At 46.7% G+C, this 17,976-nt stretch overlaps 1 protein-coding gene across 1 annotated transcript in view; it reads left to right on the top strand.

The window, feature by feature from the left end:
• The window catches only part of PRKCH (protein kinase C eta), a 667,780-nt gene that overhangs the window by 497,564 nt on the left and 152,240 nt on the right, over window positions 1–17,976 (top strand). Inside the window, exon 8 of the mRNA XM_078660335.1 lies at window positions 4,039–4,164. Within this exon, the coding sequence (XP_078516461.1) occupies window positions 4,039–4,164 (126 nt within the window). The remainder of the gene's footprint in view (window positions 1–4,038; window positions 4,165–17,976) is intronic.

Below are 17,976 nucleotides of genomic sequence, written 5' to 3'. Positions count from 1 at the left end.
TCCTTTATCCATGAGTGCATATGATTAAGATATTCCTGATCTACCAAGAGCTCCCTTTAGAATGTCCATGATCTCACCTGTCTTTTAAGACCACCTGACATAATTGTTAAAATAATTGGGTTGTGATCTGACAGAATACGTGGTAGTCTCTCAACCTTTAAATTAGCTATCATTGATCTTGTGGTGAAAAAGTAATCTAATCGGACACATTTTTTATGTGGTGCTGAATAATAGGTAAAGCCAGCTTCTCCTGTTCTTAGTAACCCCCATATATCTCCCAACGCATTGTTATCAGCCATATTCAGTATAGCTCAGCAGACCCTTTTTTCTTCCTTGATATTGCCTCAAAGGCTCTGTGCCTGAACCTGTAGCACCATCTATATTTAAATCCCCAGCTAGTATAATCTTTGGTGCCCAGGTGGCTAATTCTAAGTCTAGAAAATCAAACAATTCTGGGTCATCCTCCATTGAACCATAAATTGAGCCCAACGTAATCCATTCTTCACCCATTAAACATTCTATTAGGACCCATCTTCCCCATTCATCCTCCAACCTTTTTCTTGTACTAATATTGTGCAGTTTAGTTAAAATAAATAGCGACCCCTCTTGTTTTAGCTCCTTGTCTCGAATATGCTAATAGTCGCAACCCTAGTTGTTTTAAGAGGAATGGTTTATTCCCTTCTTTATGGGTCTCTTGGAGACATATAAAATCGGCTTGAGTTTTTTTCAATAGTATTGCCACCCTCTGCCTTTTTTTTTTATTTCAAAATTTTTTTTATTGAATTGAATAGGGTAATCGATCATTTAGCCCACAGACATTAATTGATAAAATCCTGATATCCGTCCGAATTTTTTTATTTTTTCCTTTTCCTGCAGTGCACCACCCAACTCCCATGTGTAACCCTTATCCCATCTCAATTTTGCATTTTCTTCGTGTTTATCCTTTAAAAACCAACTTTCCTGTTCTATCTTTCTATGTTGTTGTATCCTTAACATTACATGTTGTCCTGTGCTCTCCTGTTCCCCCACTCCCCACCCCCTCCCCATCCTTCCCCCTTTACAGGCAAATAGGTAAATCCTGACCTATGCGTAGCTGCTTCCTTGTCCCTAGAGCGTCGCTACCAACTCCCTCCCATCTGTGTCAAAATAACTGCATTCTAAACAAATACATGCACATCTATACCGAAGAGCCATAAATCCATGTATAGAAGGGTGGAACCCCCTCCCCCACTATTTTAGCGTTCTCATCTATACATAGTACACTCCTGTTTCAACATCCGTAGTCTATGTCTTTATCATGGCTTTTAAACAACTGCAGAGGTGTCTCCCTGTTTCCTTTGATTTTTCATTTCGTTCAGATAAGCCTGTGCCTTGACTTCAGAGAAAAACATCCTTGTATGACCATTCCGGATTATTTTAAGCCTTGCTGGAAATAGCAGATATGCTTCACAACCTATGTTTTTGAATGGGTCTATCAGCTGTCTCATTCTCCATCTCCTCTCCACGGTGACGTGGCAGAAGTCTGGACGCGCAAAGAAGGTTATCCCTTTATATGTACGACGATCCTGTGGTTTAGCTCTGTCCATCATTTCCTGTCTGGCCAGAAAATTTCCTATGAACACCAGAATAGCTCTTGGCTTGGGTTTCTGTGCAGCACCAACCATCAATTTCTGTGTCAAGGGAAACCTATGTGCTCGCTGCACCTCATTATCCCAATTCCAAACCTCGATTTCCGGGAAGGCACCTTTTAAAAGTGTGATTACAAAAGACCTGGCATCTTGCACTTCAACCTCCTCCGGAATGCCCAGTAGGCGGATGTTATTACGTCTCTGTCTGTTCTCGGAATCTTCGAGCTTCCATTGGATATCTTCTGTGGCTCTTTCTTGTGCCTCTCTGAATTCCTGCCAGCGAGTTACCTTGTCTTCCAACTTTCCTGTTCTTTCCTCTACTTCGTTCACTCTTCCCGCCATTTCTGCATATAATTTATTCATCTTGCTTAGTGAGCCTTGAATATTTTTGTTTGCCTGTTTAGCTCTTTTGCTCTCTAACCTCGCCTCTCCCTGCATTTGTTTCAAAGTGGCGTAGAGTAGATCCATTGTAGGAGGTTGCTGATGTGCGCCTTGAGGTCTTCTCTGTTGCTCTCCAGACCCTGTTTCCTCTTGATATAGACTAGATGTAGCTGAATAGTCCCATACTAACGTTTTAGCCATCTCATCTTGTGCGGGGCTAGCAGGTATTTTCTTACTGTGGCTTTGGCGACTCCTCTGAGATTTCTTTCTTCGATTGGAAGATACCCTTTGGATGGTCTCCTCTGAAACCTCTGTATCCTCTGCAGATATGGACTCTGGATCTGTGCTTATGGCAGAACTTTCTACCTCGCTCTCCTCTGGTTCTTTGCCACCAGAAGAGGACCCAGTCTCATCATTCATTGAGTAGAAGCATTCTTCATTTGGAGACCCAGGTGCCGTTGCCCCTAGATCTATCTCAGTCTGTGGGTGTTGAACATGTACATCTTCCTTTGTATTACTGTGGGCCAAATTTAGTTTAGAGCCGCATTTGCCACTAATATTACTGGTGTCTATTAAATCTGCCATCTCAAGCACTTTCCCTGCCGTATCTGGCATGTCTTTTTGCCCAAATATGTCTGTCTCTGAGCCCAGTACTGTAGTAGTGCTTAGCTCCTGGTTCACAGTACTATCAATACCACCATCATCACCCAATGGATCAGAACCCTGTGCAATTTGCACCATTTGCCCCCCAATGACCGCATTTGTTAGCGGGATATCCGCTTCATCCATACTGCCCGTCACAGCTGTCTCGACATTGTGAACGCCTAGTAGACTCGATGCGCGGCTTACCTCACTGCGCGCCTCCGCCTCTCCGTCATCACGCAGCATCGGTTCACCAGGTCTCTGCTCCATCAATCTCTGTGCCTCCGATGCTGATTGTTCCAGCATCGGAAACTCCGACCGCGGCATATCCAGGACTGACCCACCCGGCATTCCCTGTGCGTGCATCGCTGCATCTCCTGAATCCAACTCAGCTGCTGACACTGCTCCGCCCTCAACCTCCGAGCCTGTCTGCACAGTGTGTTGCTTCCTCTGCCCTGGATCGCCCTCTGAGATGGGGTCAGGCCGTGCGAGTCCACCGGAGAAAGCCTCCAATACGGTAGGTTGTCTAAGCGTATTCCCTTTTGGTGTTTTGCTGGAGGTGTCTACCGGGGTTACCCTTAGGTCCGTGTTGGCGTTCTTCTTGGCCGCCATAGCAGCTCTCCTTTCGGCTTTTAGCTCAGCCCGTTGTTCTGCTCTTAACTCAGCCCTCTGCTCAGATTCTTTGTCCCGGAGTGTTTTTGCCATCATTTTCGATGCGGAGTCTGCCGCGTTGTTTTTAGCAGTCGCTTGTCTTCTGCTGACTGCATGGCTATGTGCCTCGGTTTGCTTAATCAAGTCGATCGAATCAGTGACCTCTCTTGATATATCTTTGGCTTTAACCGCATCCATTCACTCCCAGTTAATTTACTATTCTAACAGTGTTGAAATACCTTTTTTAGGGTCTAGTGCTGGATAATGCAGTGGTGAATCTAGGGGATGGCTGTGATATATATTTGGCTCTAAACAAAATCTTTAAAATAGATAGATGCATTCTACCAGATGCTACTATGAAATCATAACAGGAAAAAGGAAGATAATTGATGTATTTGTTACTAGGTATCAGATCATGTATGTTTTAAAGCAGTGACATCCTTAAGATTCTGATTCTATTTGTTTGCAGTGCACACCTGGCTTTTTTCAGGGACCCTTACTCATTTTGTTTCTTTTTCTTACAAATGAATGTGGTTAGCTATGAATTTTTAATTGCATTTTTATTAGTTTGACTTAACTTGGTAAATCTTTCCCTGGAACAAGAAGCGGGGCAAATTACCTTTACTCAGCCCAGTACATGTGTTAGAAATACCAGAGATATTGTTCTAATTACTAAATGCCTTTCTTTATTGCCAAATGCTGTGATCAGATTTTAAATCCTGCTTTTCACTTTCAGTACCGGAAAGATCCTCTTCGTGACCATAGTCAAGAAAATGGATCTGCGAGAACTGCCTCCCACTCCAAACTTGGCATTGACGACTTCCTCTTTATTCGAGTCCTGGGGAAAGGCAGCTTTGGAAAGGTGTGTGGGCTTTTCTTTTTTGTAGCACCTTTGCAATGTTTGTATGATCAATCTCTCTTGTCCCTTTTTGTTTACAGCACAGTACTATAAAACCATTGTAGGAAGACCACACACACTCTGAATGTATCCTAAGAAAACCCCTATCAGTGGGCTCATAAATGTAAAGGGCCTTAGAAACACAATAGGACTGTATGTCCTTTTTAGTGCTTCTGAGGTAATTCAGTATTACAGAAAGGAATACAGCCATCTGTGAAGAATCTTCGGTGACCCCTATTACGCATGGCAAAGCCTGTGCAGCTAAAGGGTGGTTCTTGAATTTGCAGCAGGCATTGACTCTTGACAAATGAGGAAAAGCGTTTGTCCATGAGCCTGAAATTGCACCATAGTACAGAAACAGGAGGTCTGGCAAAAGCTCTGGAGGCAAGTGGTGACTGCATCTTGCCATAGAGATAGCGTAGAGTTAGTGCAGTCCACCTCCCCTCCACTGCTGGCCTTATTGAGACAAATAGTGTCAGAAGTCACCCTTGGAAGGTTCCTGCCCCTGCAGAGCATATGTTGGGTGTGCTCCTGCTGATACTGACAGTGTAGTGCACTCTATGTAGGCGGACTAGGCAGCACCGCAGCAGACCCTGAATACCCCACGATGACCTGTGCAACATTTGACTGACCCCACCGTCTTAGGGGGCACCAGCGGTACCCCCAAGGGGTGAGGCGCTTTGGGTATAAAAGCATGAAAGGGTGAGTGAACCGAATTTTCATTTTTGCATGCTGTTATATATTCACAGAATTAGTACACAAACTGCAGACATAGGTTTTCATTAATAATGGGTATCACTGCCCCAATGTGCACTCGATGCACTCAGTAGTAACTTCCCCACAGATGTTGCTGATGTTCTAGCTTCCCATCTTAAAACCTCAGTGGCAACTTCACTTTTCCAGCCTTTGCTTTGTTCTCCAACTGCATCATTCTATTGTTACTGTCCTAGGATGCGTTCAAATGTTTTAACCCAATATGTCAGTCTCTTTGCAATTCTATGTTCCTTCTATTCCTTCACATAATGTTACCTCCCCCATACCTGCTCTCTAAAGTGAATAATGTTGTATTATAGCCCACTGCCAATGTCTATAACAATTGTTAAAGGCCCACTTACTAAGTTAAATAACTAAACCACAGGCAAGAGCCTATAGGAAGGGAGCTTGGGAGGGTGGTATTTTCTAAAGTAAATATGGAGAAATGTAAGGGCAAGCATTGTAAGATTTGAGCAGAAGGTTTATATCCGTATTTTTTAGCCCTGAACCTTTTCATTGTCTTCAATGGAGTTCTCAACATTCCTGTGTTCTAATATATCATTACAGCCCACTGCAGAGGGATTTATGGATTGTTAGTTAGGGGAGAGAGATTGCAACAACTGGGATAATCTGAGGCAGAAGAACCATGGTGGCATTAGAACATTCCACCCACTGGGGTGGGATGTTCTAAATTTAAAAAGAAGAAACAGAAAGACAACGATTGGAATTTTGGAGCAGAAGTTTGTAGCAGACATTATTGGCCCTGAGTCACTCAACAATCTCCAGTGGAGCTTTGAACATTTCAATGTGCTGATAGAAGTTCATGCAGTACTCATGATCTAAAGAGATGATTTCACATACATGTTTTCTATATCCAAAGAAATGTGAATGTCTTCAGCTCATCTCTATACATATTCATGCGACTCTTAATGATTTCTTCCTATGAGTGACGTTGCTAAAACTTGTGACATATCTGTTACCTGTCTGAGGACTTTCTATTGACGTCAAATGTATGCTTCTGGAAATATGTCTTTTACAGTTGAGAATATTTTACTCCGATTTAAGCCCTTGGAAATAAATACAGTGGTCCACTTGAGGCTTTCTGAACCAATTATATGGATCTATGGATGTAATTGAAATTTCGCCCCAGAGCTTTGTGAAATTTGCAAACATTGCATTTGTGACATTTTGAAAACATTGTCATACTATTGACAGAGGTAACCTTACATGCGTAAGTTTACTTTTACACTTTTGAGTAACTTTACTACTTTTGGGAATTCACAAATGTAGGGCCTCATTAATAAGGAGCTTGCGGCGTAGTTGCAACATTTTTTGGGCACATCAGCAGCGTATTCTCTGCTCCATATTATCCCATATTTACAAGGTGACTCATTAGGGCCAGTGTGTCAGTTTTTGAAGAGCTTGTCAAAAAATACCTACACTCTAACCGGCTGTGCCGCACAGTTTATAATCTGTGCAGAGTTAGCATTACCTCGTAAAAACCCACTTAGAACTGACGCAGTGATATTTGCAAGTTTTTCAATGTGTGACACATCTTTAAGATGTGTCACTCTAAGCATGCAATGCCTTAAAATACCTCTTCAACTCAGCGGTTGGAAATGATGCAGTGGCTTTTCAATAGGAATCTGACCAGCAGACGTCACTATACACACTGGAATAAATTATTAAATCACATCCCCTCTACTAGTCATAGGTCTACACCTGTGACAACCATGTTGGAAAACCCCCCATGACCAACCTGGTACCACAGCACCTATGATATCATCATCCACTGCAGCAAAACCTTGCGACGTTGTGTACCCCATGTTAGGGACAGGCCAGGATTGTCTTATCTCCATGGAGAAATAGGTCCTCAAGTCCAGTTAAGCGTACTCCAAAGCACAGCAGGTAAGTACACACATAAGGTATGTATTACATGATTTGCCACTTTATATTACAACATGTACTTGTATCCACTCACACTCAAGTGTATCTCACTATGTCACACATACTTATAAATAAATAAAATAAAGGGCGTGGCTAGGATGGCGGCTTAGGCAGACGTGTCCTTCGGAGGCTCCCCGTCCCCGTCCTCCGTGCCTGCCTAATTAGCTGACCTGCCCGAAGCCGAGTCACGGTGTCGGTGACCAGTGATGGGGGAACACCCGGGCAGCGACCTGTGAAGCTCGACGTGCACAGGAACGGACAATCTACTGGCGCAGCGGGGGAGCCGGCTGGGCCGCACTGAGGCGAGAAAGCGGTAACCTGGCTCCCGCATTAAGGAGCGGTGCGGGGGGGCCGGTCTGGGAGGCATCACCGGAGCTGCCCACGACGACTGCAGAGGTCCCTGGGGGGAGTGTGCCGGAATCTGCCCCGAGGTCCCGGGCGGCGGCCCGCGGAAGAAGACGCCGGGTGGCCCGGCGAGAGGCATCAGGACAGTCCCCGGCTGCGGCCTAGCCGGAGGAGGCGGAGCGGCCTCAGCAGGCGAGCGCAGGTAAAGGCAGCGCCGGCGGGTTGGGAGCACACCTACCCCACAGTGGGAACATGCTCCAGCATACATAGACCGGGAGGCCGTGAACTGAAACGCTGAGGCCCTGGTCTATGTGGAGGAGGGTCCGGAAGGTCCGGAGAGAAGACGCATTCGAGGCCCCGGCTGGGGACTTGCTGAGGGGGGCTACTCAGCTTAGGCCCATAACACTGTGAGAGCACCGGCAGCGACCTAGGGGCACTCAGCCCCCATGAGGAGAGCGCTTAAGCCGGCACCACCAGAGGAGCCTGACGTTGTGAAGTGGAGGCCCCGAGGTTTGAAGTCGGGTTGTCGAGGCCTGCACCTCACATTGAGTCTTTGGGGCCGGAGACGGGGGTGAACAGGCCCAGAATCGCCGTGGGTGATCGGGGGGCACGAATCGGGGCCCCGGCCATAACTACAGTCCAAGTCTCATCGCTGCTGTCTGTGACCCAACCCTAGGACAAGCTGTTGGGCTGCGGCTACTGGAGCCACGGGGGACAGTGAGGGGGACAGGGGCCGAATCCCCAGGGAGACCCCCCAGAAGACCCATCGGACAGGGGAACTGGCCTGGAGGAGGTGGACGTTCCACCGGCGCCGCGTGAGAAGGGGTCCCTGGCACCGATGAAAGAACGAAGCTCCTGAGGCCATAACGCGGCTGCTGGCTCCCGGGACCCTCATGTGACAAAAACAGATTACGGAAGCAAGTGCCGTGCGCCATTGCTGACAGGCTACGCAGTCCAGGTGCCCCATATCCCCCCTACTGGCCCAAACCGGCTGTCTGAGACCCCGGCGAGCGGGCGAGGGGGTCGGGTAGCGAAGAGGCCGACCAGAAGGGAGAAGATGGCTTCCACCAACCACAAGGGAAATCACAACATCACTGACATGCTGACGAAAGGGGCCTCCAAACCTGAAAAAAGCCCGGACAAACCGGCTCAAGGACCCCCCCCTAAGGGGGCAGACCACGAAGGAGGTGAAGCCCCAGCGACCAAGGCTTTCATGGAGGCCCTATTTACCTCCCTTAAGGAGGACAAAAAATCCCTCCGACAGGATATGGCGGGGGATTTTAAGGAGCTGCGACGAGATGTCGACGAACTGGGGGAGCGAATGGCTGCAAATGAGCTCACAGGACAAGCCAGGAGCGAAGAAATAGAGTTCCTGAGACAGGAAATAGTCCGGCTTAATGAGCAGCAGACTGATCTTCAGTCCCACACGGAGGACCTCGAAAATCGCTCGAGGAGAAACAACATTCGAGTTCGAAATGTGCCTTCTAGGGCGGAGGGGGACGATATCACAAATTACCTACAAGGCCTTTTCCGGACAATACTTGACGAAGGTGACGACTTTGAGATTCGTATTGATAGAGCGCATCGGTTCGGTCTGGCCCGTAAGTCCCAAGGTCCCCCCCCCGACATCCTGGCCTTCCTGCCCGACTACCCGCTCAAGGAGCGCATACTGAAGTCGGCGCGCCTCAAACAGCCCATTCTGTATCAAGGCCAAGCTTTGGAACTGTTCCAAGATCTCTCGGCAATCACTTTACAAAAGAGGAGATCCTTTAAAATGGCTACCACCTTCCTCCGCAACGAAGGGGTCCCGTACTCCTGGGGGCACCCCTTTAGACTGATCTTCAGGTGGAATGGAGCCCTCCACCAATTGCGTTCCTTGAGAGACACTTGCTCCCTACTGGGGATCCCGTACGAAGAGGACCGCCGGAGGACGAGGGAGGAGGATGCTCCTCGGGAACCCAGCTCAAATCTTCCCAGGCGACAAGCAACGGCTGGCAGAAGGTTCGACGCGGCCGATCTTCAAAGAAACATCTCAAGCCGGACCTACAGACAATGGAACAAGAAAAGGCAGCAGCTATTCAGGAGGTTTCCAAGGACACTGGAGCTGGCTCCTGAGAACTGACGGGGAGGTCATGATTAGATAAGTATTGCAATGGGGATGGAGGAGGGGGCGGGGGTCTCGAGCCGTCGAGCCGCCACTGCCACTTGTCCCTTGCAAGTACTCATAGACTGCAGGTCCGAACTGGTTTCATTGGGACCTGGGTCACAGTCCAGAACTGAGTTTCATGTTGGGAAATGTTGTTACGTTATCCTGTTGGGATGGGTTGGGGTGGGGGGGCGGTAGTGGGGTTGATATTGTGCAACTACACACCGTAAGTCCATTGCAAGATGTGTCAAGGATGGCTGAAGGGAGTCCCCGGGGGGAGTGCTATGATGTGGGGGAGCGGGGTGCAACCTTGGCAAGGTAGAAGAGGGAGTTCTTCACTGCGGACTGGGAAAGATGGAGGAAGGAGGGCTCCAAAAGGGAAGGGCAGGGCTCTGGATGGCTTCTTTAGAGGTAGCGACAGGATTGACTTAGAATGCCTCTTACTATAGGAACCTGGAACGTTAAGGGACTCAACTCCCCGCAGAAGCGTCAGAAGGTCTGGAAATATGTATTAGATCAGCATTTAGATATCGTAGCACTTCAGGAAACACACTTAATGAAAGCCGATGACCACCGACTTAAACATAAGAAGTACCCCCTTATCTATAAAGCCTCTGCTTCCACTAAACAGAAAGGGGTAGCTCTTCTCTTCAGCTCGACCGCCCAGTTCCAACCTATGTGCACCCAGGGAGACAAGGAGGGGAGATAGCTGATGGTCAAGGGACGGATGAAGGGCAAGATGTGCACCTTTGTGTCGATTTATGCCCCCAATATTGGCCAAAAGAATTTCCTGCTTACACTATTGGGTAAGGTGATTGATTTTGCAGAGGGCCCTTTATTCCTCTTGGGGGATTTCAATCTGGTCTGGCACCCTACACTGGATAGTGCGCACACAAGACGCTCAGACGTGGGCACCTTCCCGGACGCTATTCAGACGGACATGGGGCTTTTGGACACCTGGCGGTTAGCGCATCCACTCACCCGTGACTATTCTTTCTTCTCGCACGTGCGCCAGACCTACTCGCGACTAGACTACATCTTTTTTAGTCAGTCCCTGCAGGGCAATCTGCTAGACGCAAAGATACTCCCCATATCTGTATCTGACCATGGGATGTATACCATTTGTCTAACCTGGCTTGGTAACGGCCCGAAACCTGCCCGTTGGTACTTCCCAGAAGCCTTGACGAGGGATAAGGAATCGTGTGTGCAGCTGAGGGAGACTATTAGAGAATTCTTCTCCTTTAACGACCCAGATGTAACCTCTGAATACAATACCTGGGACACGTTCAAAGCGGTACTGAGAGGTAAATGCATAGCGCTTAATTCTGCTCTGAATCGACAGTGCGCTAAAGAAAGGGAAGACCTGGAAAAGGAACTAACGGCTGCTGAGCAGGCCCACAAGCGGACACCCACTAGGCAGACGCTTCGCACACTCACGGCACTCAGAGGCAAACTGCAGGCCATCTATAATAATAGGGCGGAGTTAACCCTCCTCAAGCTGCGCAACCTATCTTATACCCAGGGTAACAAAATAGGGAAGCACCTGGCCAGGCAACTGAAGGACAAAAGGGAGAGGGAATATATAGGGGGTATTTTAGACGGGTCAGGGACTCTACTCCATAGAGACGAGGACAAGGCGGGTCTTTTCGGGTCATTCTATGAATCCCTGTATAGGGCTGACTCTCTTGACACTGACCACCAACGCGCATTCCTGAGGGACTTGCCGGTCCCGCAGATCTCTCCTGAATGGAATGAAACTCTCACTGCCCCATCACCCTAGAGGAAGTCCAATCAGCCATCAAATCACTGAAACCCCATAAGGCGCCTGGAACGGATGGGTATACTGCAATCTTTTACAAGACTTTTGCGTCTGAGATCGGGCTACACCTGGTCCGACTTTTCAATCGTATGGCCGCGGACGGCAACACCGCGGACTCCATGGCCGAGGCGGTGATCTCCGTGATCCCCAAACCGGGCAAGGACCCCACCCAATGTGCCTCCTACAGGCCCATCGCCCTCCTGAACATAGATGCAAAACTGTATTCTTCCATACTGGCCAAGAGAATGTACGACCTCATGCCACTTATCATCCATCCCGATCAGTCGGGCTTCATTAAGGGTCGGCAGACGCATGACAACACCTGACGTATAATCCATCTAATAGAGAAGGCCAACAAGTTTAAAATTCCTGCAGTAATGGTCGGCCTTGATGCCGAAAAAGCATTTGACCGCGTAGATTGGAGTTTCCTATGGTCCACACTAACGAGGTTTGGCTTCTCTCCCCAATTTATTACAATGCTTCAGGCCAACTATAGCCATCCCTACTCTAAAGTCTCAGTTAATGGCGTGCAATCAACCTCCTTTTGCCACTCCAGGGGGACTAGGCAGGGTTGCCCTCTGCCCCCCCTACTCTTCGCCCTTAGTATAGAAACCCTAGCTATAGCGGTGAGGGAACATCAGGGGATAGAGGGCCTCCCTTTCTCCGGAGAAACCCATACAATCTCGCTTTTTGCGGATGATGTCCTCCTCTCACTATCTAATCCGTTGGGTTCGCTCCCGTGCTTGCAGGAGGTGCTTAGCTCCTTTGAAAAAGCGGCTGGTTTTAGGGTCAACATGGACAAATCCTGCATTCTTAATCTAACCCTCTCACAGGCAGAAACCTCACAACTCCGTTCGCTCACGCCTTTTGACTGGGCGTCTGCTTCTATACAATACTTAGGGGTCCAACTGACACCTAAGGTTGAGCAACTATATGCAGCCAATTTTCCAGCACTCCTAACCCGCATCCAAAAGGAACTGGTACGGTGGAAGCCGCTTTTTCTCTCCTGGCTGGGGCGCATCCACGCTATAAAGATGACCCTCCTACCCAAACTGCTTTATTTATTCCAGGCGCTCACAATAGAATTGGAAGGAAACTTCTTTAAACGACTTAAGTCGATGATCCTAAAGTTTGTGTGGCAGGGAGGGCGGGCACGCTTCTCCTTTTTCATGCTCCGACGACCGCAGAGGGAGGGGGGGGCTGGACTTCCCGATCTTCGCCTCTATTACAAAGCTGCCCAGCTGCGCATTCTGGTCGAGTGGGCACAAATGAAATCGGAGAAACATTGGCTCCACATGGATCGCAGCATAGCAGGCAGGACAATCTGGGACCTGATCTGGCGCGACAGAAAGGACAGACCCCGAAATGCGTACATCAGCACTCCAACACGCACCACCCTCAAAGTGTGGGACTCTGTGGCGGGGAGGGAGGGCTGGACATCTTTCCCGTCACCACTTGCTCCAATTCACTTCACCTCTTCATTCCCCCCAGCGCTCCGTGAGAGGCCATTTGATGCCTGGAGGGAGGGTGGATGTCTCGCACTGACACACTTGTTCCACAACTATGACCCCCTTACTTTCGAGAACTGCAAAAGGGACTATGGGGTGGGGAAGCGAGAGCGCTATCACCACACGCAGCTGCTACACTGGGCTCTTGGTCCACGGATTAGGGATGGTGCCACCAGACCCCTCACCGGGTACGAACTGTTTCTCCTCAAAGCTAAATCCATGAAAGGGGCTATCTCGACGCTGTATAAGCTCCTGCTCTCCACGGAGACCACCCCGCGGCCACGTTATATGTCTTGGTGGGAGGGGATGGCCTTACGAGACTTCACAGAGGAAGAGTGGACCTGCCTGTGGACGGACATCTTCCGGTTCAATCACTCCACAGCGCTAAGAGAGGCACATTTAAAAGTAATGGCGGATTGGTACCTATACCCATCTAAGCTCGCTAGAATCTTTCCGGGTACATCAGATAGGTGCTGGAGGGGGTGTGGCCTTCTGGGAGACTTCTAACACATCTGGTGGGACTGCCCCTCCATTAGACCGTTCTGGGAAGAGATCCTGGCTCAGATAAAAGCCGTCCTGGGATACCCTATTCCGACTACGATGGCAGAAGCTTTGCTTGGCATTAGAGACCCCTTACTAGAGCACCAGACCAGGACCGATAAAAGGATTATGTGGTTATGCCTGGGGGCTGCCAAACTGGCGGTGGCGAATGCATGGAAGAAGAAAGAGGCACCAGCGATGTCCCTATGGCACTCCCGCCTATGGCAGCTGCTCAGCTTGGAACGCATGTCTGACATAGCCCGTGAAGACTTTAAGAACTTTGAGTACCGATGGGGCCCGCTGGTTTCATTCCTCTCGAAGGGCTTGCCATCTGCAGTGTGCCCCTCCACTCTCAGGGCCCTGCATCTGTTCCAGTTTTGAGGGCCACATACGGTGGACATTCTAATGTATGGTAGCTCCGCCACGGGGGAGGAGGGTGGGAGAGGGAGTTTGGGGGAGAGGAGGGGAGGTGGGGAAAGTTGAGGGATTCGGGTTGGTTAATGTTAGTCTTGAGGTATACTGTCCGCTTTCAGCTATTGTGGAGCTCTGGAGAAAGGATACTTGTTGAGAGGGCTCGATGACATCCAGTTGGGCGGGGAGGTTGGGAATGCACACTCAGTATGAAGACACACTTGAAGCACCACTGCTCTCCACAAATATCCCTTGTGGGTCGAACTGGGACTTCACCTCGTCTGCTCAGAGCCTGACCTCTACGAACTTATGGCTGACAGACCTGAGGTACTTTGAGTCCATGGGAAGCACCGACCCTCCCATTTGCCTCTGTTGTGAACAATGAGCTCTATACTTCGAGGGGCCCCTCTGTGGGCTTATTGGCGGATTGTGCCTTCGTTCTCTTTTTTCTTTTTTTGATGTGGACAACAATAAAATCTGTTTGATAAAAAAAATAAAAAAAATAAAAAAATAAGTAGACTATGTCCATTGTATGTGACAGAAAGCCATACTTTATACTTGTCTGCATAACATTCAGGGCCAATGTAATAGTGTACAAGATGACTATTCCAACATTTATCAGTCCATTACATTGGTTCCCACACATTAGGCTACCTTGGTCAATTAGAACTCTGTTTTTTGACTCATTGCTGAAGTTGCATCGGTTGTAAGTCCAACTTTGGTAATGCGCCCCTTTTGGGGGTGATGTGCTGTGACAGCCTTCCTACTGATATGCCAGAATGTCTGACACATCCTTGGGGCCTTACTTCATGGTGCTTAGTATTGTAAATATGACACTTATATGGTGTAGTAACCTGTCTTGACGCAGCACAAGACATGTTGACACATCGCTGCCGTAATGCACCGATGAGTCACTCCTTGTAAATGAATCCCAAAAAGTTGTTCAAAAGTATTGACTTATATGTCTCCCCTCCCTCCCCAAACAGGTGATCGAGCCAAATTTGTGGGTGTAAGTTAGTACAGCTAAAAGGAAGCAGTAGTAAGTATATAAGTACAGCATGACACATGGCCAACCATTAACAATGCAACATTCTCTTATGGAATATATATTCAGGGACTTATTGTATAAACCTATAGGAAATAATGTTAAATTAAAATTATTTGTTTCACCTTTTTGAAACGTTATATCAATTAGATTGAATTTTTAAAAGTTATCTAAAAATGAAGCATATTTTTATTCTATTTATTTATTACTACAAAATGCTGTTTGTGAAAAGGTCCCAATTAGAAAAAATAAAAATACTTTAAGAGCAATAGCAAATGAGTGCAGAGTTGTGGAAAGTCAAGCATGTAGATAGTGTTGTTGCCTGGAGGAAAAAGAATCAGACACGTCTCACACTGGTGGATGCCTAGCACAGCAGGGACTGAATGATCTGAGGGAAGTCAACCCAAACACTTGGGAAGGTACTCGCCACTGTGTTCCAGTTATTAGTCTTGGAAAGAATTACGTCATGGAACTTGGTGAAGTGTCAGCCATAGCAGTTTTTTTTTGAGCCTATGAGAAGCTGTGAAGCCTTGGTGGGAAGGTGTAACTTAGGCTAGTGTGGGCTGTCATGAAACTTCAAAAGAAAAAACACTGCATTATAAGAGACTGTACAAGTGCACAAATAAAGTTATCACTATTGTACTTCCCTTTCATGGCCAATGGCTTGCTGTAATTTGCTGCTAGCTCTGTGCAGCACAGTATTCTTAATCGCTACAAATATTTCTGGGATACCACAATTCTACACTACAGTGAACCTCTTTTCAATTGGAAATTACTGAGACGCACTAATTCAAACTGCGCTTTCATGGCGATAAGAAGCAAACTTTGCTTAGCAGATGGAAGCAGGTAACAGCCACTGCTGCTGGTGTTCACACATAAAGCAAGAAGGTGTTGATATTAAAGCCATATTTTCTGACTTAGTTGGCCATTGAGGGTATTGCCACAAAGCTTGCTGTGCTAACATGCAAAGGTGAGCACATTAGGGCTAGGGTTAATAAACAGAGTGACATGGTCAGCCCAGTGGAGCTGAGATTTTCTGGTCTTGGCACATCTAGGACAGGTGTTTGCAAACTAAAGTCATAAGTGCTGTAAATGGAGCACATTGTTGAAAATTTAAAGGGACAATCAAGAAGAAATAACATCTGAATCCTCAGGATTGACTAGAAAATGCAAGACTATGTTAAGCACCTGCTGCAAGAGCTATTTGAAGATAGTGATTGTGTTTGTTGTTGGAGGGGTCACATAAATCACTGCCAGTATAGCCCTGACAGGATGGCTCAAGGTCTGTGTAGCTGCTTAACTTCAGAGATAAAAAAAATCCCCAATCTTGCAGTGGAGAAAAGCACAATGCAGTTTGAAGGGTAGAAAGTGATGATGTCTTGCTACTTTCTAGGAAGGGCTTCAATAATAGAGGTGTTTGTGTCTCTGAAGAAAATGGGGGACTGAAGGCACTGATATGGGAATTAAATAGACTTGAAGCTAAAACAAAGGCACTAGAACTGCAGTATTAATTTAATCAAGATGGAACTATATTGGTGGACATTATAAAAAGCCTTGAGTAATTTAGAATGGTGGGGGAGAGGGAGGAAGCCATGACGTATCACAACATTGCAGTTAGGAGATGGTAACATTCCTGACTGGTCTTTGACAAGGCTGCTCAGACCCACTCACACCCTTAGATATCCTATGGATTAGAGAAAACAAAATATGTTCTGAGATTGCTCACTAGTAAAAGGGACATTTACTAAGGAGCTACTACCTATTGCAAGGTGTTTTATTCAAAGACAAATACCACATGAACAGATTAAGCAGTACTTAAATCAGATAGATTGAAAGGAATGAAAGTATTACATTTGCTCCATACTGTCTGCTGACAAAATAGTGACACCAGAATGGACTGCACCTGTAGCAAAGCCACTTGTGAATTCCACAAGATATTCAAGCAAAACGTATCTCCTTAACTTCTGCTCATGTTCTCAAAGGCCCTCAGGAAGGACACCTTACCTGGCACTATAGAGAAAGCACTTGTATGTTCTGTAGCCTAGTAATTGCTCAGACCGTTGTGGCTCATCCAGGCCCCTAACAAGTATCAACTTAAATTGCAAGATCCCAGCAAAACCACTAGAAACAGGTAGGTCTTTAATGCCACTACTGATTTTACTAGACCAGGAAGATTTGATCCATGAAATGTCCCCCTTCCATAACCTGTGGAGAGTGCTACACGGTTTTGTATCAAATGCACTGCAAACTAGAGAAATTAATGGCCATGTTTGATCCAGAGAAGATCTTTGACTATAGGGAATTGACACTAATGGAAGTACTGAGGAGGATGGAGGGTGGTTGAGGCTTTTTTCCCAGTGGAACTATTGCATCCAAATGAACCTAAGTGCATCTGCATACTTTGTGCTATCATATAGTACAAGGCTGGGGTGCCCTCTGTCCCCGTTGCTGCTTATCCTCTCAATAGAGCCACTGGCCTAATTGCTGCAATAAAACCATGCAAATAAGGAAATATACTTTATTGGCCACCCAACCAGTGTATGCATGCAGATGGTATTCTGCTATTCATTAAGATCCCTGAGTTGAATTTTCAGTCTATATTGAAAGAGGTTGAGAGTTTTGGTTGTTTATCAGGACTACAAACTAACAGGATGAAATCGAATCTTCTTCCAGTTTAAGTTTAGGTTTACTAAAAAATAGATGTTCACCTCATCTAAGGTCTACAATCTATACTATCAATGCAAATTAAAACCAACTCAATAGCAATTTTTTAAAACAATATATTGTTGGGGAAGAGCCATGTGTGTCGACTAATTGTATTTTCTTAGGATAAATAAGAAACTTTTTTCAAATCTATATTTTTGAAAACAAATGTGTTTGTTAGAAGGATTCTTGAGTAAATGGATCAGAGCTTGGTGTCTGTGCCATATTTTATCTATTTATTATCAGTAGCAGGTATCTTGTTCTGGCTTATCTTGATGCTTGTCTAAATGCAGCACATGAAACAGATTTTGAATCCCCCCTGACAAAGATTGTATAGAGGTGTTTTTAAGGAATTATGGTACCATCTCGCCATTAAAGGATTAAGACGGACATTCCCTATTTGAAGTCTCATCATAATAAAGCATCTAACACTGAGTGAAATGCGGAAGGAAAGATATGGTTGTATTGAGCCAAAGAAAATATCCTAATATATAGTAAGGAAAAGCAGTGTCCCAAAACAAAAAAATAACTTAACCATGCAGATTGGGTTCTAAGGAAT

The sequence above is a fragment of the Lissotriton helveticus genome, chromosome 9, assembly GCF_964261635.1.
Source record: "Lissotriton helveticus chromosome 9, aLisHel1.1, whole genome shotgun sequence".
NCBI classification, from domain to species: domain Eukaryota; kingdom Metazoa; phylum Chordata; class Amphibia; order Caudata; family Salamandridae; genus Lissotriton; species Lissotriton helveticus.
This window is presented reverse-complemented; position numbering and strand designations above follow the sequence as displayed.